Source organism: Pongo abelii, chromosome 2, assembly GCF_028885655.2.
Source record: "Pongo abelii isolate AG06213 chromosome 2, NHGRI_mPonAbe1-v2.0_pri, whole genome shotgun sequence".
NCBI lineage: Eukaryota > Metazoa > Chordata > Mammalia > Primates > Hominidae > Pongo > Pongo abelii.
In genome coordinates, this window is record NC_085928.1 from 127,257,286 (window position 1) to 127,280,963 (window position 23,678).

General features: G+C 34.8%; 1 protein-coding gene across 9 annotated transcripts in view; it reads left to right on the forward strand.

Moving 5' to 3' along the window:
* The window catches only part of SLC4A7 (solute carrier family 4 member 7), a 110,846-nt gene that overhangs the window by 65,681 nt on the left and 21,487 nt on the right, over positions 1–23,678 (forward strand). For all 9 annotated transcript variants that reach the window (XM_024244628.3, XM_054552477.2, XM_063722159.1 and 6 more), the window contains 9 exons: positions 6,137–6,243; positions 8,300–8,474; positions 12,921–13,054; positions 14,499–14,744; positions 17,012–17,117; positions 19,529–19,690; positions 20,085–20,198; positions 22,794–22,955; positions 23,140–23,391. In XM_024244628.3, the coding sequence (XP_024100396.1) occupies positions 6,137–6,243; positions 8,300–8,474; positions 12,921–13,054; positions 14,499–14,744; positions 17,012–17,117; positions 19,529–19,690; positions 20,085–20,198; positions 22,794–22,955; positions 23,140–23,391 (1,458 nt within the window). The remainder of the gene's footprint in view (positions 1–6,136; positions 6,244–8,299; positions 8,475–12,920; positions 13,055–14,498; positions 14,745–17,011; positions 17,118–19,528; positions 19,691–20,084; positions 20,199–22,793; positions 22,956–23,139; positions 23,392–23,678) is intronic.

The window sequence follows — 23,678 nt, forward strand, 5'->3', positions numbered from 1 at the left end:
ATCCTTTTCATTTTTCATTCAGTACTTGAAACTATGAACATGTAGTCTTGTTTCTCTCACCAAAAGTTAGTGTACTGCATATACCGTTCTGTACCTTGCTTTTTTCATATAAAAGTGTATCTAGGAGATCTGACATAAGAAATCATGAAAATATTCCTTATTCTCTTTTTCACAGCTTTGTTGTATTCTATGCATGGATGTACCATAATTTATTCTATTCCTGGGTTCTGATGTTACCAGTCTTTTGCTATTTCAAACCATGCATGACAATTTCACATGTCATTTTAGTCTTGTGCAGATGTACCTGTAGAATAGATCCCCAGTAATAGGATTGCTGGGTCAAAGGGGAATTTATTTATGATTTTAGTAGATATTACCAGAATTCCCCCCATCAGCTGGAGTGTTTTGGACTCCCACAGTGATGTATGAAAGGGCCTATTTCCCTACATCCTCACTGACACTGTGTGTTGCCAGACTTTTGAATATTTGTCAATCTAATAGGTATCTATATCTTCCTATTTTAAGTATTTTAATGAGGTTTTTAATTGAGTTTTTATGAGACAGGGTCTTGCTCTGTCACCCAGGCTGGAGGGCAATGTCATGAACATGGCTCACTGCAGCCTCAGTTTCCTGGGCTCAAGCAAACTTCCTCCCTTAGCCTCCTATGTAGCCTGGACCACAGGTGTGCACTACCAGCCCCAGCTAATTTTTTGATACTTTGTAGATATGCTGTCTCACTTTGTTGTGCAGGCTGGTCTCAAACTCCTGGACTCTAGTGATCCTCTTGCTTCAGCCTCCCAAAGTTCTAGGATTACAGGTGTGAGCCACTGCTTCCGGCCTTTTAATGAGGTTTTAATTTGCATTTGTATAATTATTGAGGTTGAATATTCCTGATTATCTTTTGTTCATTGCCCCACCACCATCTTTTTTTTTTTTTTTTTTTAAACATTTAAACTGTTCACTGATCCTTTGGAGGTTATTATAGTGTATTTTATGTGAGTATAGACCCAGCTTCATCTTTTTTCTAAGTTGCTGCCTGGTTCTCCCTGTTCATTAAGAGCTAAACATTGCTCCCCTTGGTTGGCGATGCTGCCTTTATTAGCTAAAATTCCATTTACATTCAGGCCTGTTTTGGACTTTTGTTTTGTTTTCCATTGGTCTGTCTATTCATGGACCAATTCCACACTCCAATTTTTGAGGCTTTTTGGTATATTTTAATATCTGGTAGGTCTAGACTTGTTCTTGCTCTCTTTCTTACTCTTGTTTTTCTGAATTTTCTTGGCTATCTTGCATATTTATCTTTCTGTGTAGGCTTTAAAATCAGTTTTCTATATTCAGAAATATGCGTAATGGTTTTTAAAAAGGTGATGACAAATTTCTCATTCAACTGAGGGAGAACTGACGTCTTCATGACTTTGAGTCTTTCTATTCAAAAACATGGAGTGTCTCTCACCAGTTGATTTTCTGTTTCAAGCAAGTTTTTGTATTAAAGAATGTTGTCAAGTTTTCCTTATAATTTACATGTTTCTTGGTGAGTGTATTCATGAGTATTGTATCTTCGTTGCTTTTATATGAAATGAAGGCTGTTTGTTATTTTTTATGTGCATATATACATACACAGTTGACCCTTGAACAATATGAGTTTGAACTGTGCAGTTCTAATTATGTGGAGTTTTTCAATAAACATTGGAAAGTTTTTTGATAATTTGAAAAAATTTGCATGCAAACTTCATAGCCTAGAAATATCAAAAAATTAAGATAATTAGGTATTCCTGAATGCATAAAATATATGTACATACTAGTCTTCTTTAATAATAATTTATTACCATAAAATATATACAAACCTATTCTAAAAAGCTAAAATTTATCAAAAACTTATACACACTAAGAGTGTACATATCACCATTCTCAGTGGAGAGAAATGTAAATAAAAGTAAAGATGCACTATTAAATCCTAACTGCATAAAATTAACTATAGTAAATACCGTACCACTGTCATTGTAATTTCATAGTTACTACCTGTTGCTATTGCAGTGAGCTCAAGTGTTGCAAGTTAACATGTGTAAAATGCTGTGTGTTGCTCATCATCTCCACATCAGCAGTTTGTCTCTCCAGTAAATTGTGTTTACCCTAAAAAGTGATCATGAGGTTCTCATATATTTTTCATCATGTTTACTGCAGTACTGTAAACTTTTGAATAACAACATGGGACTCATAGGAAGTCCTGTTAGTGATACTAGTAAGTGTTCCTAAGAAACAGAGAAAAGTCATGCAAATGTAATATGAAGTTGAATCTCTTGGTATGTACCATAGAATGAAGTCTGCCATTGCCTGCCATTTCAAGATAAATGAATCCAGCGTAAGGATCATTGTAAAAAGAAAAGGAAACGTAAAGTCGTCACTGTAGCTATGCCAGCAGGCATGAACACCTTTGCTTTTTTGCAAAATACCTTTTTATCTCATATTGAAAATGCAGTTTTTATGTGGGTGCAGATTACTATAAGACATACCTATAGATTCTGATATGACCAAGAAAAAGCAGTCATTTTACGACAACATAAAGCAAAAGAAAAGCGAAGGATTGGATAATTTAGTGCCAGCAAAGATTGTTTGGTAATTTTAGAAAGAAGTTTGGCTTAAAAAAATGTCAAAATAACTGGAGAAGCCGCTTCTGCCATCCAGGAGGCAGCAGATGAGTTCCCAGATCAGATCCTGTTAAGAAAATCCCCTGTACGGGTTTTTAATGCAGATGAAAGTACCCTGTTCTGGAAATAATGCTACAGAAGACATTTATTAGTAAGGAAGATTAGTAAGCGCCAGGATTTAATGCAGGAAGGGTTAGCTAACTGTTTTGTGCAAATGCAGTCCAATTTATGATCTTGACTACCCTTCTCTGTAAAGCTGCTAATGCTGAGCTTTGAAGGGAAAAGATAAATGCCAGCTTCCAGTCTTTCTGTTATATGAGAAGGCCTGGATGAGAACCCTTTTTCTGGGTTGGTCCCATCAGTGCATTGTTCCTGAAGTCAGGAAGTACCTTGCCAGTAAGGGACTGCCTTTTAAAATCTTTTTGATATTAGACAATGCCTCTGGCCACCCAAAACCTGTGAGTTCAACACCAAAGGTGTCAAAGTGGTCTACTTGCACCCAAGCACAATGTCTCTAATTCAGTCTCTAAATTAGGGGGCTGAGGACCTTTAAGTCTTGTTACATTAGATGCTATATAGAAAAGATTATTAATGCTGTGGAAGAGAACCTTGGAAAGCAAGGACATCATGAAAGTCTGCAAGGATTACACCATTGAAGACACCATCATTATTATAGAAAAAGCCAGAAACGTTATCGAGCCTGAAACAATAAATTCCTATGATGTATTTCCATTCATATTTTCTTTTCGCTGGCTTACTCATATTGTGAAAATATAGGATATAACACCTCTAACATGCCAAATATGTGTTCAACTGTTCGTGTTACCAGTAAGGCTTTCCAGTCAACAGTAGGCTTATTAGATTGAGTTCAGGGAGTTATACACAAAATTTCAACTGCATTGGTGTTGGTACCAACTCCCTTGTTTATTCAAGAGTCAACTGTGTATTTTATTATTTTTTTTGAGATGGAGCTTCGGTCTTGCCACCCAGGCTGGAGTGCAATGGCGAGATCTCAGTTCACTGTAACCTCCGCCTCCCGGGTTCAAGCGATTCTCCTGCCTCAGCCTCCCGAGTAGGTGGGATTACAGGCGCCTACCACCATGTCCGGCTAATTTTTGTATTTTTAATAGAGATAGGGTTTCACCATGTTGGCCAGGCTGGTCTTGAACTCCTGACCTCAGGTGATCCACCTGCCTCGGTCTCCCAAAGTGCTGGGATTACAAGTGTGAGCCACCACGCCTGGCCTCAACTGTGTATTTTTAATCCTGCTACCATCCTTAATGGTTTGTAATAGTTTTTCAGTTAAATAATCTGTAAGTAAGAGATAGTTTTATTCCTCCTTTTCTAAACCTTATACATGCAATTGTTTTCTATTGTCTAATTGTATTGACTAAAATCTCTATTACAGTGTTAAGTAGCATGAGCTTTAAATAGGCATTTTTTAACTTGTTTCTTACTGTAGTCAAATGTCTCTAGTATTTCTCCCATTAAGTAAGATAATGACATTGGAGCCAAAATATACATTTCATCATGTTAAGAAGGTAACATTATTTCTTTTTTTATTGACATTTAAAATATAAATTGATGTAGAATTTTATCAGATGCCTTTTCAGCATCTCTGGCAAATGATTATATTAATTTTATTTATCAATTATTATGGTAAATCATATGAATAGATTTTTGAATATGAAAGAATTCCTGGAGTCAACCCAGTTTGGACTTTAAAGTGGTAGTGGTCTGTGTCTACTAGTTTGTATTACTATAGATTGGTTTATAGATTTTTGTGCCATCATCACATTTTATACGTTACATCAATATACTTGTTTCATAAAAAAGTTTGTAAGTTTTCATTTTTGTTAAACAGTTTTAAATGGTGTGGAATAATTTGATTTTAAAAGTTTGGAAGAATTCCTTTGTAAAGTTTTTTGAGCTTGAATCTTTTGTCATGTAGACTTCAACAATTAGCTTCTTTTTTGGAAATTGGTATATGTAAAACTTCCTATTTTTTCTGGTGTCAGTTTTGGTAAATCATTTTCCTAGTATATTACCAGTTTCATCTAGGTTTCAAATTTATTTGCATGGAGTTATATAAAGTATAGTATGTATATGTTTATGTATATAAAATGTATATGAAATTATTGCCTTTTTGCTTTTTTTTGTTATTAGCTAAAGGTCTATTGTATTTTTCAAACAGCAGCCTTTAAAATTTATTTTAGTACTTTTAAAAAATGCATTTTATTTTGTGTCTTAGTTTCTGCTGTCAGCTGTTTTATTTCATTCCTTTCACTTTCTTCCAGGAAAGATTTTTTGTTTTCACATTTTCTGAGGTAGTTGTTTATTTCACTTTTTTTTCCTTCTTTCATTTTTCTTAATATAATTGCTTAATTTTCTTGAATGTGCTTTGGCTGGGTCTCATGGGTTTTATTAGGTTGGCACAAAAGTAATTGTGGCTTTGGCCATTATTTTTAATCAAATCAATTAAATGATTAAATCAATTCAATGATTAATTAAATTAAAAATAATAGCCAAAACCACAATTACTTTTATAACTTGTAGTTTTTAAAATTATTTTTGTTTCCTAGGAGTCTAAAATTTTATCCCTTTCCTCTTTAAGATGTAAGTTTGAAAATTGAAATTTTGTAAGTGAGATTTTGACATTTTCAAATGGCAGTCTTATATTTGTAGATGAGCCTTGCTACTCTCTAAATATGGAACATGTAAAACAGGTAGCCTAAGTCTTTAACTCAGCTAGAGCCTTTGACCCAGTAAACCTCCTGGGTTGACAGATCTCTGTCTCCCTTTCCCTTTACCTCTCCGTTTCCTTTTCTTCCATCTTTCCTTCCATCTTTCCTCTTGTATGTGCACATGCACACACATTTTTTTAGCCCCAGCACTCTCTTGATGTAACAAGTTAAAAGTTCATTTCTTTAACAGAGGAGGAGAAATCCTGTATCATGTGAATAGTACTCTTGAATTTGTAATAAAATGTAATGGGAAGTGGATTTTTGTGGAAACATGTTTATCAAACAGCTCTTATTTTTTAAGGGAAATATTTTAGTAGAAGAAAAATGACATTTGCTTTTTTCTTAATGTAAAGCGTATTTTTCAATAGTTAACAGGAGCAGTGTTTTTAAAGTTTTGGTGGGAGAGATGCTTTTTTGGAGGTTACTTATGTTTGTAGCTATTGGTGAATAGGAATTTGAAATGGTATGTATGAATATATTTTATAGTATATTGATAATTAGAACATAAGATGCAAAAAGCTAATTACAAATTTAAAATATTAATAGAAACAATAGAAATTGATATTAGATTCTATTTTTAAAGAGGAATCTATTTCAGAAGAGAGTTTATTTTAGGAACCATTCTTTTCTAGGAGAACTGATTAGATACATAATCAATATAAAATCTGATATTCACTCTAATTGAAGATGCCATCTCAAGTTTTCTTAAAATAGAATTCTGAAAATAATGTTTTCTGTGAAATTCAGGAAAAGAGAAAGATTCCTGTGTTTCACAATGGATCTACCCCCACGTCGGGTGAGACTCCTAAAGAGGCCGCTCATCATGCTGGGCCTGAGCTACAGAGGACTGGACGGTGGGTGCAAATACTGGTATTTTGAGGGGTTTGGGGGATGATTTGATGAAAACATAAATATTTTTTCCAAGTGTTTGGAACCTAATCTTGTACAGTATTTTTTCGTATTTAGAAAAATGTGCATTATTATATATAAGGAAAATTTATATGTATAAATATATAAGAATTTATAAATATTTTAATAGTATGTATCAAGCTTTAAAAGGAAAATAATGGACTGTATATTCAGAATATTGCCGTTATATAGTGTGTAGGTTAATTTCCATTGCTTATACAGAAGATTCTTGAAAGAAGGTGTAGAGTCTTATTATAATTCTTCATATTGAGTTAGAGAATTATGGGTACAGAGAGTAATTACAACTAATAATTTCTTTGTATATGTGCACAGATTTAAAACTCTTAAATGAGCATTATATCATGAGGTAGTCTTCCATGGACAAGCATGATTAAACCATTGTATTGCTCTCTGGAAATCTAGCTAGAAAAATTGTATGAGAAGTTAATTTTTGTAACAAAAAATAGAAATATTGGCAGATGCAAACGTTGCCTTAATATTTTGTAGGAGTAGATAAATGTTATAGTATTTTCATAATGTGGAAAAGCATGTGGCTATTGATTCTTTATTGTTTAAAAAAAAACAGGATATCTTATACAGATACAATATTAGGGATTTTGATGACATCCTTAAAGGGTACTATATCATAAAAATAAGTAACTGGCATACTGAATGTAGACTTTAGAGAAACTGAAATTCACAATTAATTCATTGACTAATGAAGTGTTTTTGTCTCTGTGAATACAATAGAGAAAAGATTTTGACCCTGCGTGAACAGTACTGTTCTATTATTAGCTATTATCGCTTCTTCAAACTGGGATAGAGTTAGTCATTGAGAAGCACTGTGTCAGGCCTCCACTGATCTCAGTCACCTGAGAGCATCTGTATGCCCTCTACTAAGTAATTATTGATTTGATGATATACTATAGATTCATATTTTAGATTATTGATGGCACCTTTTTTATTGCAAGCTGATTTCCCTTGCTGTCAGATTACGAACAGAGTACTACTTATCAATTTGTGTTTAGGATTTCAGTATCAACTTAAAAAAATTACAGTGGTAAAGCTTGAAATATCCATTTGAAAGCTTAATGTTAGTTTTTTTGGTCAATTTTCTTGCAGTTGGGATTTGAATGATTATCTATTTTTTGATTATTAAAACGAATTGCTGATTTAGTCACCAGTGTTTGTTGAGTGCCTACTATTTCCCAGGTAGTGTTCTAGACACTGTAGATAACGCAGTGAACAAGAAAATGTCTCCCCTCACGGAGCTTATATTTTATTGGAATGTCTTCAAGTTAGATGTATCAAAAGACTAATTGTTAAAAATGTTGAAGTGGTACGGCTTTGATGTACAAACAGATTTTTAATCTACTAATTGAAACCTGTTTTATTAATGTACATATTAGTTTGTCTACATACACAGTAAATTAAATATACTGAAATGGTTTTTAGGGATTTTTTCCCCCTTTTATATGATTGAAGTACTAGTTTTAAAAGTTTTTAAAGTTATTGAATTCATACTACTTGTGCATCTAAGCACAACGTACTACATTTATATTAAAGTGTATTTGGATAATAATTGCCTTCCTCGTATTTGTGATTGTTGCCTTTAAGATTTTAATATAGACAATTGATAGAATTGCTTATGCACATTTTCATAAATGGGTTGTTGGGTTTTGTTTATTTTGTTATACCTTGCCTTGCACATTTGTATCCAAAATTACATTTACTCATATAAAATCATTTGCCTGCAGTCTTTTCATTATATAGTCCGTAAAATACATATATTTGTCTCTTAATGAAATATAACATTCCTCTATCATTAGATTAGATTAAGTGAGTGTATCTTCTGTAATTTTTATTATAAGTTAAATTGGATTTAACATTTTGTTGACAAAACACCTAGGCACCAGCAGTTTTGTGTAGCCCATAGTTTTAGTTTGAACTAGCTAGAATCCTCTAGTGTACAGTTTGACGAGTTTCGTCTCACCTATTTAGGCTTTTTGGTGGTTTGATACTTGACATCAAAAGGAAAGCACCTTTTTTCTTGAGTGACTTCAAGGATGCATTAAGCCTGCAGTGCCTGGCCTCGATTCTTTTCCTATACTGTGCCTGTATGTCTCCTGTAATCACTTTTGGAGGGCTGCTTGGAGAAGCTACAGAAGGCAGAATAGTGAGTACAAAGATTGGTAGTGGCCAGGCTCTTAGCTCTTCAGAGGCAAGTGTCTGTATGCATTTGTCTCACTATTCATACTTTTATTTGAAGAGTCTACCCACAGCATGATTAACGTGACCCAAAGCAGACTTTCCCCAAAGGTAATTGCTGTGGAAAACATGGGGAAGCCATTTGAACAGAAGATGCACAGTTGAGGTAAAAAAAAATTTAAAAAAAGTTTACTTTGGCTTGCTGGATGAATGGTTTTATAAATTGAGTAAAAGGCTTGGATTGTCTTTTGAGGTGGGGTGGACTGGGAGAAGACAACAGTTGAACTGATTCTGGGTGGGTCATGGGGGTTTTTATCAGTGGGGCTACTTCATATCCTGTAAGGTATCATAGGATTAGTTAGAGCCACATGATGAATATTAACTCCTCAGTCCTGGCTGGTAGGCCTAGACTCGACTGGAAGAATAGAACATAATTATGGAAACTGTGGCTTTTTGAAGTGGCATTTAATTTTGCTGTTATTAAATCTATGTGAAAATAGCTAAAACTTTTATTTGGAAAATATAATTGAAAGCTTCATCCATTCTTTGATATCACTAAAATGAAAGTTTTTATGTTTTCCTGTTCCTGGTTATACTGTATTCAGAGCTATGGTGCTTTGTAAAATCTTGAAAGGCATTTCTTTGTTGTTGTTGATATGCATTTTAATGGCATTTAAATGAGACGATTTGTAATTCTTAAGTGCATTTTACTTAATTGTATTTATTCTTGGGAGAACATTCATTTTTTTATAGATCAAAGGTTAAAAAATAACCAAAGCTAAGGCATGATAATTATCGAATTAAAATATTTCATGATCTAAACATGAAATAAACCTAACAACTGAAATTTTCTTTCAATTCTGAATTTATTTTGGATTGTGTAAAATCTTTTTACCTTAGTCTTTAATCATTGTATCAAAGGTCCATATTTTTAGTAAGTTGCTTTATGTGCTGTCACAAATTGTGCATGTCACTCTGCTAGTCCCTACGGAAGTGTGTTTTTTCTGTTACCATCATGGAATTGCTGCCTCTTTGTCCGTGGACTGTCATTCATTACCTGCCCATCTAATCTTACTATTTGATACCTTGTACATGTGACAATGTGTTTGGCATTGGAGGACTATAGATAAGTGTAAGAAGAGCCAGTATCTCCTGTCCTCAAGGATTCTAAGTGAAAAAAGTGAAAAAGACAAAAGTGATTAAGTGAAAAAGACAAAACAGTATATACATAGTGCTTTGCCACACATGAGTGAGATAAAGGAAGAGCTGTAGGATTTGAAGTAATAGAAATAGAGGAAGCAGAAATACTATAGAAGAAAATGATAAGGATATGTATTAGTTATCAGGTGCTTTATTAGAACTTCAGGTGGAAATGGAGATATTAGGAGATACGGTCCCAGAGTGTGTAGAGTGGTGAGGAGGAAATGTAAAGATTGGGAATTGTTTATATAGGAGTTAAGGTTGAAATAGAATAGAGGAAGTTAACAAGAAAGATAATTTACAGGGAGAGAAGGAGAGGGAAAAAGTGTGAAATTACCCAGATTTATGGAATGAAGGAGGGATGGGATGGAGGAGGAAAATGATTCCAGCAAGTTAGACACACAGACCTAGAAGAGGAATCAGAATGATGAAATTCTGTGAAAACCAAACTAGAGGTTTTGAGGCGGGAAGATTAGCAGGAGTATTTGATGATTTGAAAGGGTAGTATAGTAGAGAAGGTGTATTTATAGGTGTGTGAGGGGAAGGTAAGGCTAGGTAGGCCTTCTGATGGGTACAATGGAAACTTCTGAATGTGAGAATGAGGTAGGCAGGCAGTGTAATAGGCTGTGATTTTTTTTTTTTTTTTTTTTTTTTGAGGCGGAGTCTCGCTCCGTCACCAGGGTGGAGTGCAGTGGCGCGATCTCAGCTCACTGCAACCTCCGCTTCTCGGGTTCAAGCAATTCTCCTGCCTCAGTCTCCTGAGTAGCTGGGACTACAGGGGCCCACCATCACGCCCGGCTAATTTTTGTATTTTTAGTAGAGACGGGGTTTCATCATGTTGGTCAGGCTGGTCTCGATAACGTGACCTCGTGATCTGCCCACCTCAGCCTCCCAAAGTGCTGGGATTACAGGCATGAGCCACCGTGCCCAGCCAGGCTGTGATTTCTTTATGGGAAAAGACAGGTAACAGTATGTCAGTGAACATAGAAACAGTTCAAAAATTAGGAAAAAAAAAAAGGTCTTCATATGGCAATATCTGCTTTTCAACCCAAGATTAGGAGAGGGGAACCTTAATTTTATACCCATTTGCCTGTATTAATGTCTTTTTTGACATCTCCTTGCTTCGTGTCTCAATGTTTTGCTTTCTTTCTCTGTATGTATACCATTTAGACATTTTGTTCCTTTGTTTCTGCTTTTTGTTTTTTTGAGACAGGGTCTCACTGTGTCACTCAGGCTAGAGTGCAGTGACATGATCTCGGCTCTCTGTAGTTTTGACCTCACTGGACTTCCCTCATAACCTCCGGAGTAGCTGGGACTATAGGCATGTACCACCACGCCTAGCTAATCTTTTGTATTTTTTTGTAGAGACCAGGTTTTGCCATGTTGCCCAGGCTGGTCTTGAACTCCTGGGCTCAAACAATCCACCCACCTCGGCTTCCCAAAGTGCTGGTGTTATAGATGTGAGCCACGGTGCCTGGCCCATTTTTTCCCTTTGACTTAAGCTCTACATAAATTCATTCCTAAATATGCTTATTGTAATTGAACTAAGGATTTTATGATGGCTTAGCAGTGTCTTCTAAGAACAAACATTTTTCTCCACAGACAAGAAAACAAATTTAGCCCATATAATTAACAAATGTGTCATTAACATGGACACTTCTCCTTTATGTTGCCAAAAGATAAATTTATCTTTGTGTTTGATCCTGTTTTTATTCTAATAGTTGAATTATACTTTCATTGCATACTGTTATTTTGTGATTTTTGATTTTGGAAGATGCTGTTCTAGCTGATGATGAGAATTGCTACCCATTCGTTGACCATATTCTGTGTGCCAGACACCATGCTTGCTAGGTGTTTCTGCAAATACTATTTATGTTCTAGTTAGCATCACCCCCATTTCAAAGTGAGAAAGCTTAGGCTTAGAAAGGTTAAGATATGGCCATGGCTGAACACCTAGTAGTAGTCAGTCTTCCCACTGGAAATCTAGTTTCGGAAGCCCTCGTCTTTGCCTGTTGCTGCGCTGCCTCTCATTTCAGCAGGATTGTTTCTTACGAGCTTCTTTTCTCCTTCTCTACCAATTAATGGGCTGGCTTTTCTGGATAGTACATTCCAGTTGGCCTTGATGTTTGTATATGGTAAACTGTTCTTTCCTTACTTTCTGATTCTTTCCCCCTTTTTCTAGTGGCATAGCTAATCATCTGATAGCCTAATTAGTTAGAATGTAATGGTGGTGGTTGTACAAAATTAGTGTACTAACTTTGATTTAAATTCTCTTAGTCTTTCATTTTCTCTATCTTTTCTTGTCAAACTTTAGTGATACTTTGTCATTTATGGTTGCTATAAATTTTTTTGAGGAGATTTTTCTCATTTATTTTGTTCAGTATTTCAGTTTTGATAATTGATTAAGCCTATCATATTAGACTTTGATAATTGATAATTAGGCTTTGATAATTGATTAAGCCTATCATATTAGGTTAATTTCTTTAAAATATGTGGAAAGTTTTGCTCTTTAGAAAGCAGTTTGAGAAAGATAGTCACATGTTGATTTATCACCTATTCGAAAGATCTTTTTATAGCAGTTCTTTTTTGTAGCACCATATTATTTACTACTTTTTATTTTTAAAATGAACTATTTCAGCCATATAAAAGTATTCAAAATAATGCATATCCTTCTGTACTCACAGACTTAAGAAATAAAACATAGATAGATAAAGTTGAAGCCCTTGTGTGTGTCTCTCCCATTTACTCTTTGCTCCTTTCATCCCACAGCACAGGTTGAGTATCCCTTATCTGAAATGCTTGGAACCAGGAGTAGTTCAGATTTTGGATTTTTTTTAGGATTATACTTCTGGTTGAACATCCTTAATCTGAAATCTGAAGTGCTCTAATGAGCATTTCCTTTTGAGTGTCGTATTGGCACTCAAAAAGTTTGGAGTGTGGAGTTTTGGATTAGGGATACTCAACCTGTATTGAGTTTTGAATTAAGGATGATCACAAAAGTTTCTTTTTAATATGCCAAAAGAAAGCATTTTTTCTTGTGTATTTAAAATGTGTTTGTAATTTTTTATATTTTAAATTAAAAACTCAAAGTGGTGTTGGTTTTATAACTGCTTGATGGGTATTTTTATTTTCCAGATGTCTTACATGTATTATAGTAGGTTAGAGAAATATTTATGATGTATTGCTTTTATTCATTTCTTTTTTCCTTAAACAGAGTGCAATAGAGTCTCTTTTTGGAGCATCATTAACTGGGATTGCCTATTCATTGTTTGCTGGGCAACCTCTAACAATATTGGGGAGCACAGGTCCAGTTCTAGTGTTTGAAAAAATTTTATATAAATTCTGCAGGTAAGTAATAGCCCTCTCTACTTATCACATGTGTTATATATGAAATTGTTTATTAACTTAGAAGGGAATTATTTAATTGCTGAAAAGTAATTTGGTCGGTATATGCATTCTCATTATTTTTGAGCTACTGTATGATTGACCATACTCTGGCGCCTTCCATTCTTAATCCAGTAACTTGGAGATGAAGAAAATAAGATTGTCCTTGAGTATAGAATCAGTGGATTTGAATGCTGATAAGCAGATCACTTGAGGGCTAAATACAAATCCTTTGTGCTAACAAATTTAAATCAGTAAGAAGGTGTTAATCTGAATTGGGTTGAAGCAATCAGAGTGAAGTGTCAGTTTCCACTGGTGAGGTTGTTCACACTGTAGAAATGAATATAGGGTACTGTAGCTGTTAGACTTTGAATTCAGCATGGCTAATACTGTTCCTTATTTTATTTATTTATGTATTTATTTATTTGAGACTGAATCTCACTCTGTTGCCCAGGCTGGAGTGCAGTGGTGCCATCTTGATTCACTGCAGCCTCTGCCTCCCAGGTTCAAGTGATTCTCCTGCCTCAGCCTCCCAAGTGGCTGGGATTACTGGCGCTGCCACCACATCTGGCTAATTGTTGTATTTTCAGTAGAGATAGGGTTTAACCATGTTGGCCAGGCTGGTCTCGAACTGACCTCAAGTGATCCACCTGCCTCAGCCTCCCCAAGTTTGGGATTACAGGCGTGAGCCACTGCGCCCAGCCTCTAGTACTCTTCCTTTTGTGACATAAATGAAGTTTGTATATTTTAGTTTGAAACAACTTGATGCTATTACATATTTGATGGATCCAGCTCTCTTTTTCTGATTCTGTACTCACTAAACAAGCTTAATCTGATTCCAGTCTGGCATGCCACATAGACTAATAGAGAATGCAGTGACCCGAAGTATAGATTCTGGTAGTAATTTCTTGAAGTTTAAAATAAGAAATCACTTTCTGTGGTGATAATGGTGGGAGAGGAGGGTAGTGGTAGTGATGGTAATGATGTTGGAGCTGGTTACTGTATTGATACATATGACATCTGGATCTTTAGAGGGAGTAAGATGCAATTGTTTTTTCATACAGACACCATACCTGTCATTTACTCATAACTGATTTATAAAGTGAGCTGTAATGATTTTGAAATATTTATCGCCTAATAGATTTTCACTGTAAATCTTTTATATAAGTGTAATAAACTATTAATAATAATAATTAATTTATTAATAATAAATCTATTAATAAGCTAGTCTTCAGTTGAAGCAGAAAAAGATATAGAGTTTTCTCTAGTTGTTATTTTGTCATTCTGTAATTCATTCTCTTTTAGGAATCATGTTTTCATGCTGTTCCCATTGTTTGCTATGAAAAATTTTAGGTACAAATACTATTGCACATATGTTTATCATATTCATATTTTTCTTTCTAAACAGAGATTATCAACTTTCTTATCTGTCTTTAAGAACCAGTATTGGTCTGTGGACTTCTTTTTTGTGCATTGTTTTGGTTGCAACAGATGCAAGCAGCCTTGTGTGTTATATTACTCGATTTACAGAAGAGGCTTTTGCAGCCCTTATTTGCATCATATTCATCTATGAGGCTTTGGAGAAGCTCTTTGATTTAGGAGAAACATATGCATTTAATATGCACAACAACTTAGATAAACTGACCAGCTACTCGTAAGTATTTCTCTTTTCTCCTAATATTAAAATGTGTTTTTACAGAGATGTCAGAGCCTCAGAAAATGAATTTTTTTGCAGTGTGATAGTGTAACTAGCTATAACTACTTAACTAGCCATGTGATAGTGACATGGTTGTTTCAGATGAGATTTTGTCACAGCATTCAATGAACAAAAATCTAGTTGATTAAATTCAGTATTTTTTGTTCACTGAAATAGCTTATTCACATGTGTATGTTTTGGTCTTCTCTTTGAATTGGATTGGCCAGTTTAAATTTGATTGGCAACTGATCCACTATATATTTGAATCAGGCAATGATTACATTGGATCTTATATTCTTTAAATCCTAGATGTATAATAGAATGTAGACTATATTTTTTTTATATTTTTCAAATTTTGCATCTTCATTAATATTTTTGAAGCTTGATTTTTTTTTTGGAGATGGAGTCTCTTTCTGTTGCCCAGGCTGGAGTGCAGTGCCACAATCTCAGCTAACTGCAGCCTCTGCCTCCCATGTTCAAGTGATCTTCCTGCCTCAGTCCCCCAGTAGCTGGCATTACAGGCATGTATCACCGTGCCTGGCTAATTTTTGTATTTTTAGTGGAGACAGAGTTTCGCCATGTTGGCCAGGCTGGTCTCAAACTCCTGACCTCAGGAGATCCACCTGCCTTGGCCTCCCAAAGTGCTGGGATTACAGGCGTGAGCCACTGCACCCGGCTGAAGCTTGATAATTTTTACTGAAAGTTATTTCAATACATTCAATATGTGTTTTCGTTTTGATAAAAAAGTGCAATGAAAATCTTTTTAAATTCTAGAATAAAGTAGGATTTGAAAAGAAATGTGTAATAGTTACAAAAGTTTGGCAAGTATATTCAATAAGTGTAAAATAGGCTTTTAAAAGTAGACATATTTAAGTAGATGCCTTTATTTGCTGTCTTTAGCAGTTGCACTTGGTGTAAATGTGGAACTGCATTTGATTGATTTACAGGGAAAAATATGGTTACCAAAAGACACAAAAGGATACAGCTTTTCTTTTTCTACCTACCTAAGCCCCAGATACATGTACTTACCCCTTTTGTTCATTCGTTCTTCCCCCGCTGCCTTTCCTTGCACACTCTCAACTTTGACAGACAGAATAAAGAGGGTATGAAAATTCCTGTAAGACATTGACCTATTTGAATATACTAGTGACACTATGATGCCGAATCTATTATATACTATCTTCTTTCCTCTTAGAAGCTTTAATTAAAAAAATTTTTTTTTATCTTTCTTTCCTTGCCTTTTGCTTCTTTGACCTTTATAAAGCATGACTTTTATGGTTAGTGTCAGCCAGTCAGAGCAGTGTTTCCTTCTGGTTAACTGGGTAATTACATGTGAATTACATTTATTTGGCCAACATTCTGTGAGCGTCTGCAGGTACTGTGTTAGGAGTATTGCCTAATTTATATTATAAATTTATATTTGTAGTGTTACTTATTCACATCATAGCCCCTTTTGAGTATGAAGAAGCTGATGGCCTTGGAGGTTAAAACTTGCCTTAGGTCAGTCATCTACTAAAAGCGCCTGGATGGACTCCAAAGTCTGTCTTCTTGCCTTTTCTCAAACAGTTCATAATCTAGTTTGGAACATTCATGATTATTACTTTTCATCTTTTAAGTCTGTATTTAAAAGTTTCTTTGCTTACGTGTGTTCTGGCTTTAGGCGATTGAAATAGTTCTGGATATGAACTGAACTCTGATTTCCTTATGACTCTCATAGTCCTGTCCTGATGAGAAACTATTTTTTATTTATTTAAGAGTGAGCCTTAAGATCAACAAAGGGTGACTGTGAGTAGGTAGGGCTTGTCAGTTATAAAGAATTAATGGTAGTATAACTTATTGGGAATTATACGTGCTATGGGGGAGTGGGGGAGACAGCAGTAACTGCTATGGAGGTTGAGTAGATAAGCTTTAGTGGAGACTAATCTTGCTAAACATGGTGGAATCATCTCAGATTTTTAAGTAAAATAGTGCCCCCGCCAAGGACATAACTAGCTTCATTAACTAAACATTTTGATATTTGTATTGGTTTTATTTTATTTCTATAACCCAAACTTTATTCCATTCTGATGTATTTTGTTTCTGATGTATTTTTCACTTTCTAGTCTCCATGCTTCGCAATGTGGGAAAAAAAGAAGTTAAAAACTACCACATTGTATAATTGATTTAGTAAAATGTAAGCATGAAATTCAGGATCCTTAAAAATGTATCCTACTCTAATTTCTCAGATGTGTGTGTACTGAACCTCCTAACCCCAGCAATGAAACTCTAGCACAATGGAAGAAAGAGAATATAACAGCACACAATATTTCCTGGAGAAATCTTACTGTTTCTGTGAGTATATTTTGAAATAAAGGGTTTTGTAATAGATATTGACCTGGTTCTTTTAGCTTTTTCTAATTAGACATCCATTTTCTTCATGATTGATGGATCGGTAGTATGTTTTCAGAATGTAGTGTTGTTTTGACCAGATAGCAGTTGCCACTTTTTTATGTATCATGCGCTCGAAAGTGTAGGCTGAAAAGAATGAAACTGGCACGAGAGATAAAGGTGGATTATATTTGACTTCCAAGATATGAACAGTATAAAGATGTGAATATACTTCTGTTTTCTATTTCTACCTAGATTGATACGTTCAAAGGAAGTGTTTACTGGGCCTGTGGCTACATATACTGTACTTTACAATATTTTATATCCACGTGTCCTGCCTTTTTATCTGTTCATCTGCTCCATCGACAGCTTATTTAGATCATGAAGTGCTGTGTTAATGTCCTAAATGTCTAAGTTAACCTTGTCTAACTCATCAAGACTAGTCTGGGTCGAACATTTAGGGAAGAGAAAGGAAAAAGAATTAAAAACATGTAATGAACACCTACTGTGTGCTGAATACTATTACAGATGTTTGTGTTCTGTTGGGAGAATATTGTCCTAATCCTAGAATATTTATTTTTGACATTTCCAAGCCTGGGAGTTAGAAATAAAGATGTAGTTTGCCAGTAGTTAGAATTAAGACTAAGATCCCTTGAGCTACCATTGTGCTTTTTATATCATATAAGTAACTGTAGGTCATTCCTTTCTCACTAAAGGTGATAGTTAGTTCCTAACTATATAATTTGAAGGATATTATCTGAAATTTTATCCCACTGATAATTTAAGGCTGTATTGTCCAGTACAGTAGCCATTAGCCGCATGTGTCTATTTAAACTTAAGATTAATTAAAAGTTTAGTTTTTCAGTTAACTAGCCACATTTCAGGTGTTCAGTCAATTCAGGTGACTACTGGCTTCTGTATTTCCATTATTTCTGTGATGGAAATGTTATATTATCTGCATCATCTAATATATCTATTGGGCAGTGCTGATTTAAAGCAGTAAAAATTGCCAGGCATGGTGGTTCACACCATAGCACTCTGGGAGGAACAAGGCAGGAGTATTGCTAGAGGCCAGGAGTTAGAGACCAGCCTGGGCAACATAGCAAGGCACCATCTCTACAAAAATTAAAAAATTACCCTGGTATGGTGACTCACACCTGTAGCTAACTTACTGGGAGGCTAAGGAGGGAGAATCACTTGCGCCCAGGAGTTGGAGATTACAGTGAGCTGTGATAGCATCACTGCTCACCAGCCTGGGCAACAGAATGAGACCCTGTCTCTAAAAACAGATAAAAGAAAAAACATAGATTCATGCTTTACTATTTTATATTTAAAAAGTCATTTTTGTTAAGGAAGTGGTATAGTTAATAGAGGTGTTCAAATGAAAGTGATGTGTTACAAAGAATTCATTTCATGATGGGTCAGATGTCTTGATATCTAGATATAAGTGTTTTCATGTTATCCCAAAGGGCCATGCAGGGTGGGTTTTTTTGTTTTTCTGGTAATGACATAGCTTTTATTTTCATGATCCATGGAATGGATTAGGTTTACTAATCTCAGCACATGGCATGTGAAAATAATGGAACATTTAACTATTTTTCTTTGGGTACAACTGACTTGTTTTGTTAAAATGAGCTTCATTAGATTATAAGTAAGAAAAAGGAGAACTTTAGTGGCATGTGCTTCTGTTAATCTCTGGTTGCCTTTCAGTTATTTTTTTTTCCCTAAAGGAAAATGAAGTCAGTAGTTTCTATAATTGCATTTTATTATGCTATATTATTACATTACTGATTTTATTAATGGAAATATTTTAACGTTCATTTTACTGCTTATGATCCCTGTGCTTTTAGTCTGAAGGTACTGAATCAAGTCAGAGAAGCTAAACACAATTTTTATTACTGATGTTAATTTAGGTACTGTAGCCATCTCTTATCCAGCATCATAAAAGAGCATAGTATTAATTTTCTATCTGCTGCTTTTGTTTTAAACCACTTGTTCAGAAACAAAAGAAAAGCGGTAAAATTGTGGACAAGCAAGAATGTAGAAGAAACATTTCACAAATAATACTCACTACGAGGCTTTCACTATAGGGAATATGGAATTGAAAGAAAGGAGTATATGAAGTGACTTGGCAAAATACTGTATTTTAGTGATTGAGATGCACGTATTTTTCAAATTATAATATCTTGAACTCAGGATATATATTACAATTAGTTGTTAGTGTGTTATAGTTGACTGGACAATGTTTTTTCTTTATAAGGAATACGAAGTAATGGTGCCTCTTAAAATCAATTGCATCTTACGAGTCAATGAAGCTCATAATAATTTATTAAATAAGAATCCCCCATTCTCTTTTTCTTTCTCCTTTTTTCCAGGAATGTAAAAAACTTCATGGTGTATTCTTAGGGTCAGCTTGTGGTCATCATGGACCTTATATTCCAGATGTGCTCTTTTGGTGTGTCATCTTGTTTTTCACAACATTTTTTCTGTCTTCATTCCTCAAGCAATTTAAGACCAAGCGTTACTTTCCTACCAAGGTAACTGTGATATAATTTTGGAATTCTGGTAATATTCATATTTTTGGTTTTTATTTCCTTGGTTTATTTCAAAACAGTAATATATTTTTTGAAGTTAATACTCCATGCCAACTGGTTAATAAAGAAGTTATTCATAGTGAAAAATGTATATGACGTGCCTGAGCTCACAGTAGGAAGATGATGGTACCATAAGAGTTGCTAGGTTAGGTGTGAAATGTATTTCTTATATTTTTGGAAAGAATTAAATATAAATGTATTCCACTGTTAACATTGTCACTAGTTAAAACCTCCATTTGTACATTGTAGTGACAATGTTATCAATAAAAGATGTGAATTATTTAGAAAGAACACATAGTATTTCTGTGTTTATATTAACATAATCCCTTTAACACAGGTGCGATCGACAATCAGTGATTTTGCTGTATTTCTCACAATAGTAATAATGGTTACAATTGACTACCTTGTAGGAGTTCCATCTCCTAAACTTCATGTTCCTGAAAAATTTGAGGTAAGGATTAAAACAAGTGGCTATTTGTTACTTGGGAATACCATACTACTTTAAAGCAAGATACTATTTTCTCAGTAGTTATTGTTTTAAAAGTATGTAGTCTCTTTGAAGGGCTGATGCTTTGAAAGGAAATAATTTATATGTGTTTTTCATATGTATATAAACAATGACAATATGGACAGAAAAGAGACATGTGAACTTAAAAGTATCAGTGCTGGTCCATTAGAGAGAGTGAATGAAAATATTTGTGGTAAGATGTAGGGAGCCATTAAAAAAAAAAAAGTCTTTGCTCTCCTACCTGGAGTTCTTGCTGTACCTTCCAGGGAGAAGGAAACACCCTTTATTCTTCTATAAAGAAGTAACCCAGGCCAGGTGCAGTGGCTTGTGCCTGTAATCCCAGCACTTTGGGAGGCCGAGGCGGGTGGATCACTTGAGATCAGGAGTTCAAGACCAGCCTGGCCAACATGGTGAAACCCCGTCTCTACTAAAAATACAAAAATTAGCCAGGTGTGGTGGCGGGTGCCTGTAATCCCGCTACTCGGGAGGCTGAGGCAGGAGAATCGCTTGAACCTGGGAGGCGGAGGTTGCAGTGAGCTGAAACCATGCCATTGCACTCCAGACTGGGCAATAAGAGACGAACTCCATCTCAAAAAAAAAAGTAACCTAAAATTGAATTTTCTAGGAGTGGCAGAAGGGGTCTAGTTAAATTTCTAGAAGGGTAATATATCTGACAGTAGTTGGAAAGTTCCATGTAACAATTTCCAGTAGCATAAGGAGAAAACAAAATGTGTTCTATAAGAAAAATGCTATTTGAGCTGAGCATCCATTTCAATTTTCTGTTTTCATTAGCAGATTTGAATATATTCATTTTCCTTCTGCTCTGTTTTTGTTTTCTTCCATCCTCCTTTGCTTATGCTAAAAGGAAAGACATTGTGAATAGGGTCACTGGTTATAATTAGTTTAACAAGTTATATGACTTCTTTCAGAAGCAGCTGGTTTAAAGGGGATCCAAAATAAGGAATATAATGAAGATCATTTTATTTTATATTATAAAATCTAATTTTATAATATTGCACTGAGACCAAAAAATGTTATTTTTAAAACCAGTGGTCTTTAAAGTAGGGTACACAGGTGGGAAATGATCTGCCAACAATTTTTAGAAAGTCTATGTTTTTAACATAAAAATACGAAAATATTAAACTTTCAGTTTATTTTATGAGAATATATAAATAAGTGAAACTATGAATTTATATTGGTTCAAAACGTGATGTACTTTCCTGTAATCCTGGCCTAAGTTCCTTATTCTGATTCTTAAATATGTCCTTGTTATTTATTTACTGATATGGCTTTCAGGTAATAGGCTGATTTCAAGGGGCATAAAATATACTTGAGGAAACAAATCAAGGAACTCTTAAGAGTAAATGGCATTGTATAAGTAGAATAAAATATTTTTATTCATACACAACATTGAGTGTGAGGTAGTTTAATATATATTAGTGTGGAAAGATTGAATTACCTGAACTTTGAAAGTATTAAATTTCCCTTTTATATTGACAAATGTTTTCATGAAGAAGAAACAAGCTTAATACCAAGTTGAGATAATAAAAACATTTGTTTAGGTTTCAATATATGCAGTATTCTCCCAAACATACTACACTCTCTTGATCTTTAAAAAAAAAATTGCTATAAAATAAATCTTACATTGTACTGTCAAAATGTATTAGTATCTCATAAAGTGCCAGATTTTTGTTAGTAGTTCCTTTGGAAATACCATGTATTGAGGACCAGTTCTGATTTAGTACTGACCCTGTCAAAATCACTAAGTCTGCAGGACTAAACTAAAGCAGTTTAGTTTAGGAGTTTAGTAGATAGATTGATTTCACCTTATATGAATTATGCAGGAACATGTGGAAATGACATTCCAGTTTGCTTATCAATTTCTACATAACAAACTTTTGAATAACAGCCCTTTATTTGTTTATAATTATGTGGCAGTTGAGACTAGACTTAGCTGGTTTGTGGTCTGCTCTATGGGGTGCAGTCATCAATGGAGGCAATATGCCTTCATTCATGTCTGAGGCCTCAGCTCAGATGGATGAAACAGCTGGAATAGTTGCCTGGGGAAACGCCCCCGACACCCACTACTATATAGACTATATTGAGGATAGTCTTATAGTCTTATCCTCAAGAAAGCTTATTTAGGCTTACTCAACAGTGTAGTAATCTCAGGGTTCAAAGCAGGTTAGAGAAGAAGCTGCAAGGTTCTTTAAGGTTAAGACTTAGAAATCACATAGTGTCACTTTGGCCTTATTCTGTGGGTTAAAGTAAGTCACAGGGTCATCCTGGTTTCAGGGGGGAAGGAAGCAGACTCCACCTCTAGGTGGAAAGATTGACTGAGTCATATGGCAGGAGGTATACTTGTAGGGATAGGAAGAATTACTGTGGCCATCTTTGAAAATAATTCACCATATAGTTCTAGATTTAAGTTATTTCCCATTCCTTGGTATTTCTTGGAACAGATCAAGTCTATGTTACGGAAATTTAGTGCAATACAGCAAGGAGACTTTTTGAAAATTATTTTTAATTTTTTAACAGCCTACTCATCCAGAGAGAGGGTGGATCATAAGCCCACTGGGAGATAATCCTTGGTGGACCTTATTAATAGCTGCTATTCCTGCTTTGCTTTGTACCATTCTCATCTTTATGGATCAACAAATCACAGCTGTAATTATAAACAGAAAGGAACACAAATTGAAGGTAATTTTAGAATTTTGCCTTAAGCGTTGTGATTCTTCAAGGGTTTGAGCTGTTTTCGTAATGATTAGAACATTAAAAGATGTAAGATGAAAATTAGCTTCTTCCCTCTTTATAATAAGTGTAGAATTTTAAATTGAGGGAACAATTTAGACTTACAGATATTTATGTTCATTTCACTTTTCAGAAAGGAGCTGGCTATCACCTTGATTTGCTCATGGTTGGCGTTATGTTGGGAGTTTGCTCTGTCATGGGACTTCCATGGTTTGTGGCTGCAACAGTGTTGTCAATAAGTCATGTCAACAGCTTAAAAGTTGAATCTGAATGTTCTGCTCCAGGGGAACAACCCAAGTTTTTGGGAATTCGTGAACAGCGGGTTACAGGGCTAATGATTTTTATTCTAATGGGCCTCTCTGTGTTCATGACTTCAGTCCTAAAGGTAAAATTTCTTTATTGCAGTGTTTTACAATCTTATTATAACATTTATACTTAGTTATGTGAACATGAAACATTAAAATATACTTAAAATACCTAAAATTAGGTTTGTTTTCCACAGTTTACTTGGGAAATAATTTCATTAGGTTTTTAGTATAGCAAGCATTTCAGTGGTAAGCTGTATGTATTTTTAAAATAATGTATGCCAGGTGTAGTGGCTTACGCCTGTAATCCCAGCACTTTGGGAGGCCAAGGCAGGAGGATTGCTTGGGGCCAGGTGTTCAAGACCAG